The sequence below is a fragment of the Nicotiana tabacum genome, chromosome 6 (assembly GCF_000715075.1).
Source record: "Nicotiana tabacum cultivar K326 chromosome 6, ASM71507v2, whole genome shotgun sequence".
Lineage (NCBI taxonomy): Eukaryota > Viridiplantae > Streptophyta > Magnoliopsida > Solanales > Solanaceae > Nicotiana > Nicotiana tabacum.
Genome location: NC_134085.1, coordinates 20,984,636 through 21,000,371, shown reverse-complemented (window position 1 = coordinate 21,000,371; position 15,736 = coordinate 20,984,636). Strand labels below are relative to the sequence as shown.

Here is a 15,736-nt window from a genome sequence, read left to right as displayed (position 1 = left end):
AGAACAAGTACCCACTGCCAAGAATTGATGATTTATTTGATCAGCTTTAGGGTGCAAAGTACTTTTCAAAAATAGACTTGAGGTTAGGGTACCATCAGTTGAGAATCAGAGAAGAGGATATATCTAAAACAACCTTTAGAACTCGCTACGGGCACTATGAATTTCTAGTAATGTTCTTCGGGTTGATAAATGCTCCAACTGCATTCATGGACCTCATGAACAGAGTTTTCAATCCATTCCTTGATACCTTTATTATCGTGTTTATAGACGATATTTTGGTATACTCTAAGAGCAAGGAAGATCACGCAGAACACCTCAGAATAGCCTTACAGTCCTTGAAGGAAATGAGCTTTATGCCAAGTTTTCAAAATGTGAGTTCTAGTTGCAGTCAGTGGCATTCTTAGGCCATGTGGTATCTAGCGAAGGAATAAAAGTAGACCCTCAAAAGACAGAAGCAGTCAAGAACTGGCCTAGGCCAACAACGCTAACTGAAATCAGGAGCTTCTTGGGGTTAGTTGGCTACTATAGAAGGTTTGTAGAGGGGTTTTCCTCACTTGCAGATCCATTAACTAAGTTGACTCAGAAATCAGTTAAGTTCCAATGGTCAGACACTTGTGAGTAGAGTTTTCAAGAGTTAAAGAAGGGGTTGACCATTGCACCTATGTTAACCTTGCCTACAGGTTCGGGTGGGTTCACAGTGTATTGTGATGCCTCCAAAGTGGGCCTTGGTTGTGTTCTTATGAAAAATGGAAAAGTTATTGCTTATGCTTCCAGGCAGTTAAAGAATCATGAAAAGAACTACCCCAGACACGACTTGGAGCTTGCAGCAGTGGTGTTTGCATTAAAAATATGGTAACACTACCTTTATGGCGAACATTCTGAAGTGTTTATAGATCACAAAATCCTCTAGTACATTTTCAAGCAAAAAGAACTAAATTTGAGACAGAAAAGGTGGCTCGAGTTATTGAAAGATTATGACATCAATATCCTTTATCACTCGGGAAAACCTAATATGGTAGCAGATGCACTTAGTAAGAAGTCAATGGGTGTCTTGGCCCATCTTGCAGTACAAAGGCGGTCTTTGGGTCGAGAAATTAAAAAACTAGCAAATAATGGAATTAGATGGATGAGACCAAAGAAGGAGATATAACTGCTTATGCCTTAGTGCAATCCCCCCTTGTTGCGCATGTTAAGACTAAGCAAGATGATGATCCGTACTTAGTGAAATTAAAAGAATGAGTCAGAAGCAAAGAAATCACTACTTTCACTCTAGGAAGTGACGGAGTTTTGAAGTTGAATGATTGGTTATGTGTTCCTGATGTAGATGGTCTTAGGAAGGCCATAATGGAGGAAGCTCATAGTTCGAGGTACTCTATCTACCCAGGAGCTACCAAAATGTATCTATATTTGAAAGAGTTATATTGGTGGAAAGGCATGAAGAAACAAGTAGCAGATCATGTTGCTAAATGTTTGAATTGCCAGCAAGTCAAAGCCGAGCATTAGAGGCCTGGTGGCCTAGCTCAAGATGTAGAGATACCACAGTGAAAATGGGAGATAATTAATATGGATTTTGTAGTAGGTCTACCTCGCACGTACCGTAAGCATGATTCAATTTGGGTTATTATAGACTGACTGACAAAGTCCGCACATTTCCTACCAGTAAAGACGACAGATTCTGCAGAGCAGTATGCGTAGTTGTACATCAACGAAATAGTCTGATTGCATGGTACTCCAGTTTTAATCATATCTCACAGAGGCCCTCAGTTCATGGCGCATTTTTGGCAGGCATTTCAGAAAAGATTAGGTACCAAGGTCAATTTGAGTACCGCTTTCCATCCATAGACCGATGGTCAGGCAGAAAGGACCATTCAGACTCTCGAAGATATGTTGCGTGCATGTGTTATAGATTTTGGAGGTAATTGGGATGATCACCTGCCACTTATAGAATTTGCTTACAATAACAGCTATCAGGCTAGCATCGGTATGGCTCCTTATGAAGCATTGTATGGGCGGAGATGCAGGTCTCCAGTGGGTTGGTTTGAACCAACAGAGGTGTCGTTGATTGATCCAGAGTTTGTTTGTGAGTCCTTGGAGAAAGTTCAGCTAATTAGAGAAAGACTTAAAACATCTCAGAGTCGTCAAAAGTCTTATTCTGACAAGAGGCATCGTGAGTTAGAGTTCATGGTTGGTGTTAAGGTGTTTTTGAAAGTTTCACCAATGAAAGGAGTTATGAGGTTTGGTAAGAAAGAGAAACTTAGCCCTAGATTTATTTATTGGACCTTATGAAATTCTAGAAAAGAAAGGAAACGTGGATATAAGATAGCGCTACCCGTTGAGTTGTCCTCTGTTCATCCTGCCTTTCATGTGTCTATGCTTAGAAAGTACATTCATGATGAGTCGCATATAATACCTGCCGATACCATAGAAATTAAAAAAGGCTTGACTTATGAAGAGGTACCTATAGAAATTCTCGATAGGTAAGTAAGAAAGTTGAGAACAAAAGATTTAGCATCGGTAAAAGTTTTGTGGAGTAATCATGATTCAAAAGAGGCTACGTGGGAGGTCGAGGAAGATATGAGAAAGAAATATCCATATTTATTTGAGGAAAAAGTTATGTGAACCTAAGTTTGGTTTGACATTTATATTTCATTTATTAAATACAAGTTAGCAAGTGTTTCTGTCCTTCCTAGATTATACTTAGTTGTTGTAGTAATTTAGTTTATGTCGTAGTATATTTAATTCATTAAAGTGATTTACTTGTTCTAGAGTTGTTGTGCTTTAGATTCTTGTTAGTTATTATGGTACCTCCTTGCCGGAGCGTGAGTAACTAATTTATGAGCTGTGTATGGTGCCTATGAATGGCCTGCTATGATATATTTGGTTGTTGTTGGTGTAGTTGTGGTATTTGTCACATGGATATTTTTTTGGATAGTTTCATTTACAAGGGAAACTCTGCCGAAATTTTTGAAAATTTAGGGAATTAGCCAAAATTTTGAGTCACTTAGAAGAGTGAGTAATGCAAGAAAACTTAAGAGGTTCAAGGACTTAAGGAATGATTGTTAGCTTAAGAATTAGGCCCTAGCAACATTCGAGGACGAATGTTTTTAAGGAGGGAAGAATGTAATACTCCTCAAATCTATAAAAGTTTCAAGATGCGCTAATGATAGAATTAAATTATTATTATTATTATTATTATTTTTTTTTTCTTGCCTATAGTGGAAATATATATATATATATATATTGGATATACAATTAGAAAATATTAATAATTTTAATATTGCTAATTATTAAAAGTGGGTATCATTAAATACTAGTTAAGTCAAAAAAAAAGGGAAAAAGGACTTAAAGCCCATGAAATGAGTTGTTGGCAAACAAAGCCATTAAGGCTTAGGAAAATAAGGTTCATTCACGTATAGAAAAAAGGGCAGAAGGCCAAATAATAGAACATTAGGTGCTGTCATTCTCGTAAACAAAGACAGAAGGCAAAAACACGTCCTATTCACTCACAAAACAGAGAGCCGGGCAACAGAAAATCTAGGTTTCTTTACAAATTACTAATTCTTGAACTCAGGTATATAAAAATTTTTATTGTCAATTACCCTACAGTAGTAATAGGTAAGAATTGAATAGTTAATTCCCTTCTTCCTCTATATCAACAATAAATTTCATATCTAGGTGTAGTACTTTAAAATTGATTAAAATGCACTGGTTGTTGTAGAATCAATTGTTTGACTGGTGTCAATTGGATTGGGGCCTACGTATCGGCTCGAGAAGTTTTGAGATGGGTTGATATAACCCTTTACTAAAGTGGTTTAACTCACAAAAGTACGCACACAAGGTGTTTGATGAATTGCATAAAAGAGTTAATATATACTTAATTGTAGTAGTAAGTACCTATTAGCTTAGAATTATTTTCTAGCTAAAGTTTAGATGATTATTTTGATATGTGCATAAATTTCAGATTTTTATGTTATTCTTATATGCCATTTTCATGTTGAAAATTCATGAAGGATCAAGAATCTTTATAAATACTTTTGAATGTTTATTTTATTCTTATGTCATGCTTTACATTCAAGGATACCAGTATGAGTATGTATAAAAGATTTAGACTTGAAAAGTCACAAGAAGAAGTTTTAGAATGAAAAGATTTTTGGGAGTATCCTTTATTCTAAGAAGGGGTCATCATCCAAGCCTAGGGTCCTGACCAAGGCGTTGACTTCCTAAAACTACTTGTGCCAAAGTAGGGAGTACATGAGCCGAGGGTCTCGTTGATGAGAATTTACTTAGCCATACTAAGGTTTGAGACATGGGCGCTGAGAACCATGAAGCAAGTGACACCTCGTGGATTGGGCCTATTCGATCAGGTTGGGATCGAACACGTGCCGATCACACGGTGACTGAGACAAAATTAAGCCAGGATAGTTGAAAATCTCAAAGTATAAAGTGAAGTATTTTTTTATAAGAAAGAAAAATAAAAGAATTTCTTTTAGAATATTCATAAACTACTATTATGCAATTATTTTAGAATTATTCTTATAAGCTTTATGTTTTACATGCATTTAGAACATTTGCTCGTAATGTATATGTTATTAAAGTTTCGCCCCCTGTTGTTGAGACTCACTGAGTACAATGGATGGTACTGACGTTCTCTTTTGGGAACCTACGTTGGTCTGTGGTACAACATAGGAACCAGTTTTGTAGGCGAGCAGGCTACGAGTTAGGATTTCCTTCTCTTCCAGTGCTATTGGTGAGCTCCGCTTTTATTCATGGAGTATTCCTTAGAGTCATTTTTGTTTAGCTATTTCTTTGTTTACTTAGAGAACTGGCCAGAAATCTCATGTTCTGAACAGTACGTCAGTTTATCAGTAGAGGCTTCATAAACATAGTCGTTGGGTTAAGATTCATGTGTTTTTGATAATAACTTAGCAGTAATTCAGTAGTTACTACGAATAAGTTTTGGAGTTAATTTATTTAAATATTCAAATTAATCAAAAGTATTTGGTTAGAGTATTGCCTTGTTGCATATAAAGTTTGGAGTTATAATAGATTTGATAAGCAGATATGGTTCGCTCGGTCATGTTTAGTGATCGAGTGTCGGTCCCGGCTTGTTCAAAAAATGGGTCGTGACACTGATACTACACTCTGCACTATGTGCAGATCCCAAAGCATCTTTTGGACCGTAGTGTGGAGGCTACCTTCAGTCCATGCGAAGATCCAAGGTAGACATGCAGGCATCCGCAGGCCCTGACGTCTCCTCTATTCCAATTTCCTGTTTCATTTTCCTTTTATTCAGAAACAATGTATTGTCATTTTCTTTAGACTTTGTATGTAATAATCTCTTAGATAGTTTGTGACACTGTGACACCAGGTTTTTGGTGGTTAAGGCTTAAGTATTTGTAATAGATGCATTTTTTCATAAATCTTATTGTTGTCTTCCACTTAAATTTGAATTTCTGTTGTTACCAAGTTATCATCTTATATTTGTTAAAAAGAAATAATTGGTTAATGAAGTAATTAGATTAAAGGTTTGGCTTGCCTAGCTCACATTAGTAGGCACCATCACGACTCCCGAGGGTGGAAAATCCGGGTCGTGACAATACCATGTCTATAGAATGTGATCCAATTCAACTTCTGTTATAACAGGTAATTACATTTGTTTTCATTAAATATCATGCCTACAAGTTTCTAACATCAACTCTTAACAACTAGATATCATGCTTATAGGGAACAACATCAGAAATTCTGCCTATAAATCTAAAATCAGTTTAGTTTAAATAAGTCAGTTCAATTCATGTTAGTTTACTTTGAAATTGGTCTAATCAGTGGTTTGTTTTCCTTAAATGAATTCTTTCAAGGACTATCCTAATTAACTATTAGAAAGCATGCCTATAGGAATTCAAAAGTCCGTTTTTAAAATCTGCCCACTGTTTTACTATATCAAACGTAATTATCATGCTATTGGGACACCACTATTCAGCGTTTAGGCAAGCCTATAGGGCGAGTTTAAATGCAGCAACTCCGAAATTGTATTTCTACTACTTGAAGTTGTTCAGATTTAATAGGTCTAATCAGTAGGCAAGTTAAATAGGATCCTTCACATATTGTCCTAATTCAGTACTTTATAACATCTGCTCACTTAGATATCATGTTCTAGGATTTATTTTCTTAAGTGTTTGAATGTTGTTTGAAGACGTGCACTTATGTGATATGCTTGAGGAGGTAACTGTGAGCCTCTAACTTGCTTTATATACAGTCCTAAATTGTTCTTGCATGTCGCCTAGAATTTTCTCCTTTTAAGCACCTTAGGGGTTGTCTAAAACTGTCCAGCTTTAGAGGTCCTAAAATACCTCCAGGACCACAAAGAAGGGACGGGTAGTGCACGCATAAGACATTGTCAAGGTTATTAGAACGCTTTAGGCTATGTCCAAGGGGAGGGACTTGGGTAGAACGGGATATGATGACTACGCGCTAATGTCACGTATTGCCCCTCGTGGAGGAGTGTTTACCGGGCATTGCGTGGGGTGATCCTGTAGGCTAACCAACCTAGGACCCCTCTTCCTAAATCCCCTTTGCTTAAAAACTTTACTTTTTTATGCACACAACTTGTTCAAATTCTGTGTCTTATTATTTGAGCCATACAATGCCTAATATACTTTATTTATTTGTTTCAACTACTTATCTGTTAAAGGACTAAGTCATAAATATAAGTTCCCCTCAAGGTTATTTCGAGTCCTTACTCTAAATCTCTGGTAATGCAAACCAATCCAAGATTTAATCGCTCTAGGTGCCCTAATGCACCATAATCCGTTAGGTGGCGACTCTTCAAATACCCAATTTTCAAAAAGAAAATGAGTTATTAACCCCCATAAATGTTGAAAACCCAGACCTTTTCCTCCCCATAAAAGGGGAGGGAGAAAAAGGGGGCACGACACATATCATCAGTACCAAGTTTAGAAGTGTTACTTACCTCAAAGTGCGCAACTCAATGCGCCAACAAATCCTTGACTCACAAATCGGCCTCCGAACAACTCGAATCCATTCATTTAAATGATTAATAACCTTCCTAGTCCAAATATATAATTAGATTCTCAATCCGAGTCCAAATTGGTATTCAAATTAAAAGGAGTGTTTTCTTTTCTTTCCAAATCAAGACCCTTTTTTCAACCTTTAATTCTTTGATTCTAAGGCAAAAGTAAAGATAGATTCATATAATAATTATAGATCCATGTTAGTAATACTTACCCCAATGAAGTAGATGCAAATCTCCTAAAATTTTACCTTAATTCGAGCTCCCTAACTCCCAATATAATAAAATAAGCTCTAAGTAGGCAGAAAATGGTTGTTGGTGCAAATTTAATTCTAGTTTGCCAATTTTTGCCTTAAATATCTTCTCTGAGCACCCAAAATTCACCCGAGCCCTCAAGATCCCTCCAAACCATCCCAACAATTCCAAATACCCTATATGAACTTATCCAAAAGCTCGAAATGTAAAGAAAAATGCTTTAAATCAAATTGACAACTCAATTAACTTAAGATTCCTTAAAATTCTATTTTATTATGCAATAGTGCCGAAATATACCCGAACCCCTTGGGTCCTAATTCGAACATGCGTACAGGTCTAAAATCATCATCTGAACATGCGTACAAGTATTTCAAAATGCTCTCGAACCCTTCGGAACCCGGACCACCCATACTTGCAAGTCACAAATCATCAAGTGAACCTAAGAGAAGTCTCAAATCATAAAACAGCATGCTAGAACTCAAAACGATCAATTGAGTCGTTACAAGTTTTGGATTAATCAATTTGGTTATTTTGAATTTTAATTTTAGCTTAAAAGTTAGACCTTTTGTTCTTACAAGTAAGAACATCTATATAATGTATTCCTATCAAATTTGCTTATTATTTCTCATTTTCACCATAATCATTCAAATAAAGTATTCAAATAAAAAAAATGCAATTACTTTCTTAGCACAAATGAGAAAAATGAAAATCAAGAACGTTCAATCTCTGCTTTATTAGCGATAGAGGGATATTGAATATTGGTGATTGATTGCGTAATAAAATAACTTGCAAATTGGTATGTGAAAATTGGTATTCGGTGATTTAGTTTACGAACGAATTAATTTAGTTTACGAATGGATTTAGCATGGGTAGTATTTATTGGATAGAGCTATAAAGCCAAATATAACTGTATAAGGTATTTGAGGTTTGAAAAAAATAGGGAAATTTTATAGTTTTACCTACAAAAGTTAAACTAATTGCCGGTGCCTACCTATTGGTTTTTCTACTCATCAAACTAATATCTTCTTCTTCTTTTTTTTTTTTTTTTCTCATTTTCAATTTTATTTCTCTGCTCTTTTTTTCTTTTCTTTCTTTTCTCTTTTTATGTTTTCTCGTTTTTATTTATTATATTTTTTTTCTGTTCATATATTTTTTTTCTAGAATCATATTATTCTTTATTTTCTTTATTCACCATAATCTAGTTTTATACTCAAATTGGATCTTTTTTCATTTTTTTTTATTTTTATTTTTCTTTCCTTTTGTTTATTTTTTAGTTTCACGTTCCTTTTCTAATTTCATTCAGCTTTTTTTTTTAATTTTTTTCCCGCATATTACTATTTATATCTTCCGACACCTACTTCATATACAATGAATATTATTTTCATGGAACTCCTTTAAAAAATTCATTTAAGAGAATAATTGCAAGGACCTAGTTGGAAAAATTAAAAATATAAATGACTTATTTATTAGTTATATTATATTGTATAGTATAACAATATAATGTTACTATAACCATGACTTTAGCTTTGCATTATAGCACCTAGATGATTCAACAAATAACAGTCAAAGTATACTATTATGGTATATTGTATACTATTACAACATACTGTTGCAGTATATTGCATATTATCGTAATACACCATTATAGTATATTGTATACCATAACAGTATATTGTTGCAGTATAATTATATACTCCTACAGTAACTATGTTCTTCTTCGGTTAGTACAATATATCGTCACAGTATATTATATACTAACATTATACTATTGCAGTATAACTGTATACCCCTACATTAATTATATTGTTCACTGTAGCAGTATATTATTGGGTAACTGTGTTCTTCTTTGATTTTCAGTTGAAAAATTCGATCAAATTTTATTATGAACTTTCAAAAGGTACTATAAGCAATATTTAATAACACTCACTTTGAATCAAACAAGAATCTTTAAAATAAAAAAAAATTAAATTCAAGAGCTTCAAGCCCCACAATGGTGGATATTCAAATACATATAAAAATTCAGATCCAGAAAGCTTACTCGGAGATACTATATAAAATATGTTATAGCACCCATATTGAATCAAACAATAAATCTTCAAAATACAATTTCAATTTCAGGAGCTTCAAGCTCAACAATGGTGAGTCTTCATACACACAAAAATCAGACCTGGTAAACTTAATATATTAAGTAATTGTATGTGCTACTTAAAATAAAAAAAGACCAAATTATTTAGTTATCAAATTGTCATAGCTACTAAGTAACCTTGTAAAATGAAGCTGGATGCTTTACATTATGTACTTTAAATGCGAATGCAAATAGCTAATGGATGGGTCGGGTAAATAGTTTGGGCCGCATAAATAAAAAAAATAAAAATAAATAGTTTAGACTTAAATATTAAAGGGTAACTAGTTTGAACTTAATGAAAATTGAGATTTTCCCCAAAAAGGGTTACTTGAGGTTTCGAAAGTTTTCAAAAATTTTAAAAATTAAGTTCAAAATTCGATCCGTAATACAACCTAAACCAAAAATTCGAAAATTTTGAATTTCCATTTTTCCGAACTATGCCCACCTCGATTAAGAAACTTTGTGGAATTAAATAGAAGAAACTAGGGAAGCTTTTGTAACTAATCCAACTCCAAAAAGAAAAAAGAACAATTTAAATATGTGGGGCTCTGAACATTCAAGATTTCCAACTTAAATAAAATTTCCATAGATGGCTCAATCGTCCGGATTCAATTATTTAATCCTTTTCAATTAGTTTATGGAAGTGATTCAGTTTCTATTACTGCAAAGATGTTTTCCTGAGCAGCTTATGAATTTTTCTTATAAAGATGGTGTCCAGGACGCATCTACTACTTGGACTAGTCCACTGAAATACCTGCTACCCACCAGTACACACCTAGTTATTTATTATAACTTTTTCTTTTTTCCTTTTTCTAATTTGGGTGTGGTTCATGGGTTTATGTTGAATCTAAATTATGTCCACTTTTTTAAATTAACTTTTATTGTCTTTGTAGTCCGTGGAAGTAGTTAAAGATGCTGGATACGAGAAGATGAACTGTGGTTTAGGACGCCATGACCCTAAGGTTAGTCTTGACGTTCTCATACCTTATATATTTAGCTTGTTTTCTTGCTCTTAGAGTTGTTATTTCATTTATGAAGTGAATAAATAGGATTACAGTCAACAAAAACGAGGACAACTACTTGTAACTGTTCCAAATTTTTCTGTTTGTTACTAGTTTTCTTTTTGTTATCAGTTACTTGAGCTCAATTTGAAGTGCATGAGATCACAATGTGAAATTTGCTTCTGCATTCTGAGTATTAAAATTTGCTTCATTGTTTGTGCAATTATATTTCATTAATAGATTCAGTGAATCAGAAAAATGGAAGTTCATTTCAAATATGTTTGATAAAGATTAGAACTATTTGACAACATTAACCTCTGTATTACATTTCTCACTGAACAGTAAACATCCATCTTTTCTTTGATTGTTTGATTATTATCAATTTCTTAATCCCTGATCAATCCAATAACCTAAGAGATTTCTCTTTTAGTTTTTTAATTGTATTCTTAGATATTCCCATTATTCAACCTATTGGATTTGGAGCCTTCATTTTAATGATCAAGCTGGTGCTATTCAATGTAAAAAACGATTTCCCAAGCTAATCTGGATGATTTTAGCTTGTGTCTACATTGGTCAATTTAACTAAAAAAGAGACCCTCCTTTAAATTTAAAAGAAGAGACCTTCCTTTAAATCTTATTTAGAGCTTGGTATAAGGCCCTTCAGAGTACTCAATGTCAATGCTATGCGCAGATGCCATCTAAGAGAAGTATTTTGGTTATTTTACACCTACCGAGCTGAAAGAGAAGTGTTGCAGTAAAAGATATATAGTTAACTTTGTATTAAGGAAAATAATGAAAAGGGTCTCTTTTACTCATCAAGCAGAAAAATATCATAATGATACAAACTATTGAAACAGAAAAATGGAGAATACATCACTGATGTTCAGCTAAAAACATTAAAAACTCGTCTACTTTATTTATTTGTTTCAGAGCATGCTATCAGCTCGAGCTGGCAATCTTCGGAAGAAATTGATTGGTGGTGAAGGCATTTTGCTCCTGAATCTTGGGTGCCTTAGGTAAACGAGACTTGCAACTAGAGCTATGATTTTGAAAGGTGTCACATACAGTATCACTGCTGTGATAAGACAGAAGACTACGAAGAGGCTGGTTGCCCTTGGATCTCTCCAACTTAGCAGAGCCTGGAGTCTCTCTCCTTGAGTTGCCATGTCCCCGATGACCGTTTGGATTCTACCAGACACACTTCTAAGTCTGTCATACCTCATTTTGACTATATTCTCAGCCTTCGATGTGGGGAAAGTGTCAAACTCTTCGTCCAGTTCGTCTGGGTTAACTGCTTCAGCCCAAGATAATTTTGTGTCCATATGTGGAGGCTGCCTAGGTCTGGAGCGGTAGTTCCATATTCCAATGAGAAACATATAAAGGAATGTGGTTGGTAGTATTAACTCTGGGTAGCAGATCAATATGCAAAAGAGAACATGAACGAGCATAGTGGTGATTGGGTTCTTCCATTTGCAAACTTCTTCAAGCCACTTGCTCATGGAAATTACACCTGAGAACAGAGAAACAATTCTGAAGAAGTTAGCTTTGCTTCTTCTCATGCTCCACATGTGGGAGTCTACATCCAGCATGTACTCCACAACCTCTTTGTGCAGTGGTGGCTCAGCTCTTCCGAGCCTCACAGCTACAATATTCATGGCCTGATATCTCAAACTGTCCACTTGGTTTACCGTGAAAGGATGTAGATAATGCATCTTTGGGAGCAAGGGATGGCCATAGAGATATATGATGCTTGCAAGAGATAAACAAGTAAATCTAAAAGCCAGTTGAAGTTCACCCATCTTCTTCACTCCAGATGGTTGTAAAACAAGAAGGGGGTAAGACATTGTATAAATTCGATCAGTTTCCAGTGTTGATAATCTGATCCTTACCTTACCAATCCGAGAGTCCTTTCCAGCAGCTGAGTTCTCCCCTCCTAGGTGGCCGTTGTCGAAGACACCCAATGTAATCACTGTGCAGGGGTCATAAACCTCCCACGTGTATTGTTCGTTCCATTTAGGACTCAAGCTATCAAGTATAGTTCTGGTTCTTACCCACTTCAATCCATATTTAGCCACACAATAAGCATCTGTGGTTTTTCTTCCATCCTTAGGTTTCATAGGGACAAGCCCTTGTGCACTCAAGATGCCTACTTCCAGGATTCCAACTGGTTGCTTCCACAACTGCCTTGCTGTTGGCCTCTGATCGCTGATATACATTGTTGATTCATCTAGTACATGGTATCCACCTTCAAGGCAACCTCTGAGATGGATTCTTGTTGAAAACTTGAGTTCATTCCTCCTGTCTCCCTCTAGAACTCCGAACCCGAACCTTTCAAGATTGAACCAGCGAGAATGAACTGCCCGGTGATCCAATCGTTTCTCAAAGGTGTTAAGTGGCAAGACTATCCTCCCCGCAATCTCATCTTTGGAAGGATCAATCTTACATTCGATGGTAAGTACCAATTGCTCCTCAAAAGGCTCTGCAACCACAAATAATAGGTCTTCATTCCAGAAAGGATTAGTTGTTCGTGTTTGGCATACTTTGGTCTTTAGTACCTGCTTCCCGACTTGAGACTTCACAAATACCTGTGGGGGTTGGCTTTTGTCTTGGGATTCTACATCTTGCGCTTCAATGATATTGACTCTCAGGTACCACAGTTTAGGTGAAACATATACCTTTGATCTGACACTATGGACACCTTCTCCTTGAACTGAAGCAGCATCTGCATGCCATGCTTCTGAGAAGGCTTCATCTGCTTGGGTTCCCATCCACACTGCAAGCATGACCTCTCCCCTGACTTTGCTCTCCCCTCGTCGATCCACTAATCTATACCACTGAGGTGCCAAAGGGCTGTCAGGTGGAACCCTTGTAGGAACTTCATTCATGTCAAAAACTACTTTCCCTAGATAATCATCTCTCTGCACCATTTCCTTGTCTCTTACGAAAACTTCAAGAATTGAAGACTGAATCTTCTCTTTTGAAAAAGCAAAAACTTGCTTCCATTCAGGGTTTACCTTCTTATCAAAGTGCTTTGTTTTGCCTTTATAGTTTCCAAGTTTCACCTCCACATATGGATCGCAACTCCCTGTTACTGGATTTGGCGGTAGATCTCTTGCTTTCACAACTCGGACATAAAGAAAATGCATCTGTTCAACAAGATCATAAGTGCTTGTGACTCGGTCACTGCTAATCCATCCACCTCCACCTCGAAATCCTCCGTGTGGCCACCGTTCCCCAAGTTGAGGTTTCGTTTCTTTGGCTTTATAGTCGTCTTCAGCACCCATGTTTTCTTGTCTAGCTCTTACGTATTCCTTGAGGAGCTAGAGACTTTTGTGTTTATAAGACTTGTGAAAATGATAGCAGCTTCAGCAAATCCACAACACCTGAAGGGGACGATTTGTTTGTATTAGAAAACCTCAGTTGCAAAAGAAGAAAATGAATGGAACTCAAGACTGATGAACAATGTACTTGTATGAGGACGGGACTTCCTGTGCAGTCAGCCCTCAGGGTTTTAGTGTTTCACTCACCACCTTTTCTCTGGAACTAGCTGAAAGCTTGCCCTGCAATGAATGTTGCTGATAGAAATTTTCTTTCCAAGATTAAATGTTGAAGAAAAGGAAGAGTTCTTTCAGCTAGTTGGTATAAAGTTGGTGGTTTATTTGCAATCGTAAGTGAGGACTTCTGAATTTAATCCTGAGTTCAACCCTGTATTCTGCCAGCTGTTGTACTTTAGATTGTAACCATGAAAATATAGCCTTTGGTAAAAAATGAGTTAATAATCATGACAGATAAAAGCAGAAGCATTTTGTGGTTTGATTAGCAAATTATGAGTGTGTAAAGATTCTTGAAAGCATGCTGGTAGAAAGTACAGTATGCCATTTGCTTCGTTTAAACGCATGAATTCCACTTAGATTAAGTACTTTCTGAGTTGTTGAAAATTCATATTTGGAAAAAGTAATCTTGTGGCACATCTCTAATGACAAAGTTAGCCTTTGTGGACTTGAAAAGAAGGGAATTTTTCCCTTTTCTGATTATGATAAGCCTTTTAGACTTTTAATGTTCTCTGTACTTGCTTTCTAAGATGCCTGAGTTCACCAGCACTTGTATTCCGTGCTGCTTATGTATGTTTTGAGCAGGAGCTCATGGGATTCCCAGAGCTAAAGAAGAGCATTGGAAAGGGTACTTGAGCATGTCTATAAAGATGCTTTTTATCCTTTATTCTCTTATCTTTTATTCTGGCATTGATACTCTCTTTTTACTTGTTAAAGGAAAAATCAGAGATTCCTCCATTTTTTCACTTTCCTTTGTTAGGTGCGGAGATCGAGCATTAGGGTTGTAGGTTAGGAGTTAATTGAGTATTTTTCGACTTCGTTTCGAATGTGAGGATAGACTGATAGGATTTGTCTTAGATTTCTAGTGGTTTATGTTGTGTTCACGCTATTCTCCCGTTTTTCTACTAGTTATTGCTATTGCGTTTCAACTATTTTCTGGTTCTTATAGTGCTGTTATTATTTCTATAGTTTCTGTTGATGGTACTGATATATTGTCTCTTTCATCTTTTTCGTTTTCTTGAGCCGAGGGTCTATCGGAAACAACCTCTCTACTCCATGGGGGTAGGGGTAAGGTCTATGCACTACCCTCCCCAGACCCTTACTTGTGGAATTTTAGTGGGTTGTTGTTCTTGATGGCCTTTGTCTCAACCGTATTCTTTCCTCGCTCCTATTCGTTAATAGGAAGTTGTGTTCTAGATTTCATTTAAGTGTAGCACGAGCCTATGCAATGCGAAAGACTGCTAAAACTTGGTCTCGACTCTAAACTTTTGTCTACTGAGGATTTGATTCAATTCATAATGCCAACACGAGTAATTTAATTCATCACTACCTTATAAGGGTGTCGCGAATTGCTTTTTCTTTTCTCTTTCTATGTTGTGAAAATAGACCCAACATACAATGTATAGAAGTTAAAATTGGAACTGGATAATGCCTAGAGGAAGGAAAGTAGAAAGAGATTGTTATGCGAATTCACTTGATGAAAGTGACTGAGATGTTAGCTTTCTCGGGGTCTTCAGTACAAAACAGAAGTGTAATTTGATCAATAGCATTAAACTTAATCAAAAGATATAAATAAGTTTCTCTTTTGTGCAGTAATTTCGACCCCTTCACATAACCAAATATATTGGAATCAATTATTATTTTATAGATTGATTAAACATCAAAATTAAGTACGGAGTGAATTTTAGGGGAGAATTGATTGGAAAAAGTAGGTTTCACAAATAGAACACATGGAGTTGCATGCTTTGAGGTATTGTTAAATGAAAACTCTATAATG

The 15,736-nt window shown here is 35.8% G+C and overlaps 1 protein-coding gene across 1 annotated transcript; it reads right to left on the bottom strand.

Annotated features, from left to right (window-relative positions):
* Positions 1–11,188: 11,188 nt before the first annotated feature.
* LOC107819558 (FT-interacting protein 1-like) lies at positions 11,189–13,692 on the bottom strand. The gene has a single exon (XM_016645680.2). It carries the CDS (start codon positions 13,690–13,692, stop codon positions 11,335–11,337), a length of 2,358 nt encoding a protein of 785 aa, XP_016501166.2. The 3' UTR covers positions 11,189–11,334.
* Positions 13,693–15,736: the final 2,044 nt, after the last annotated feature.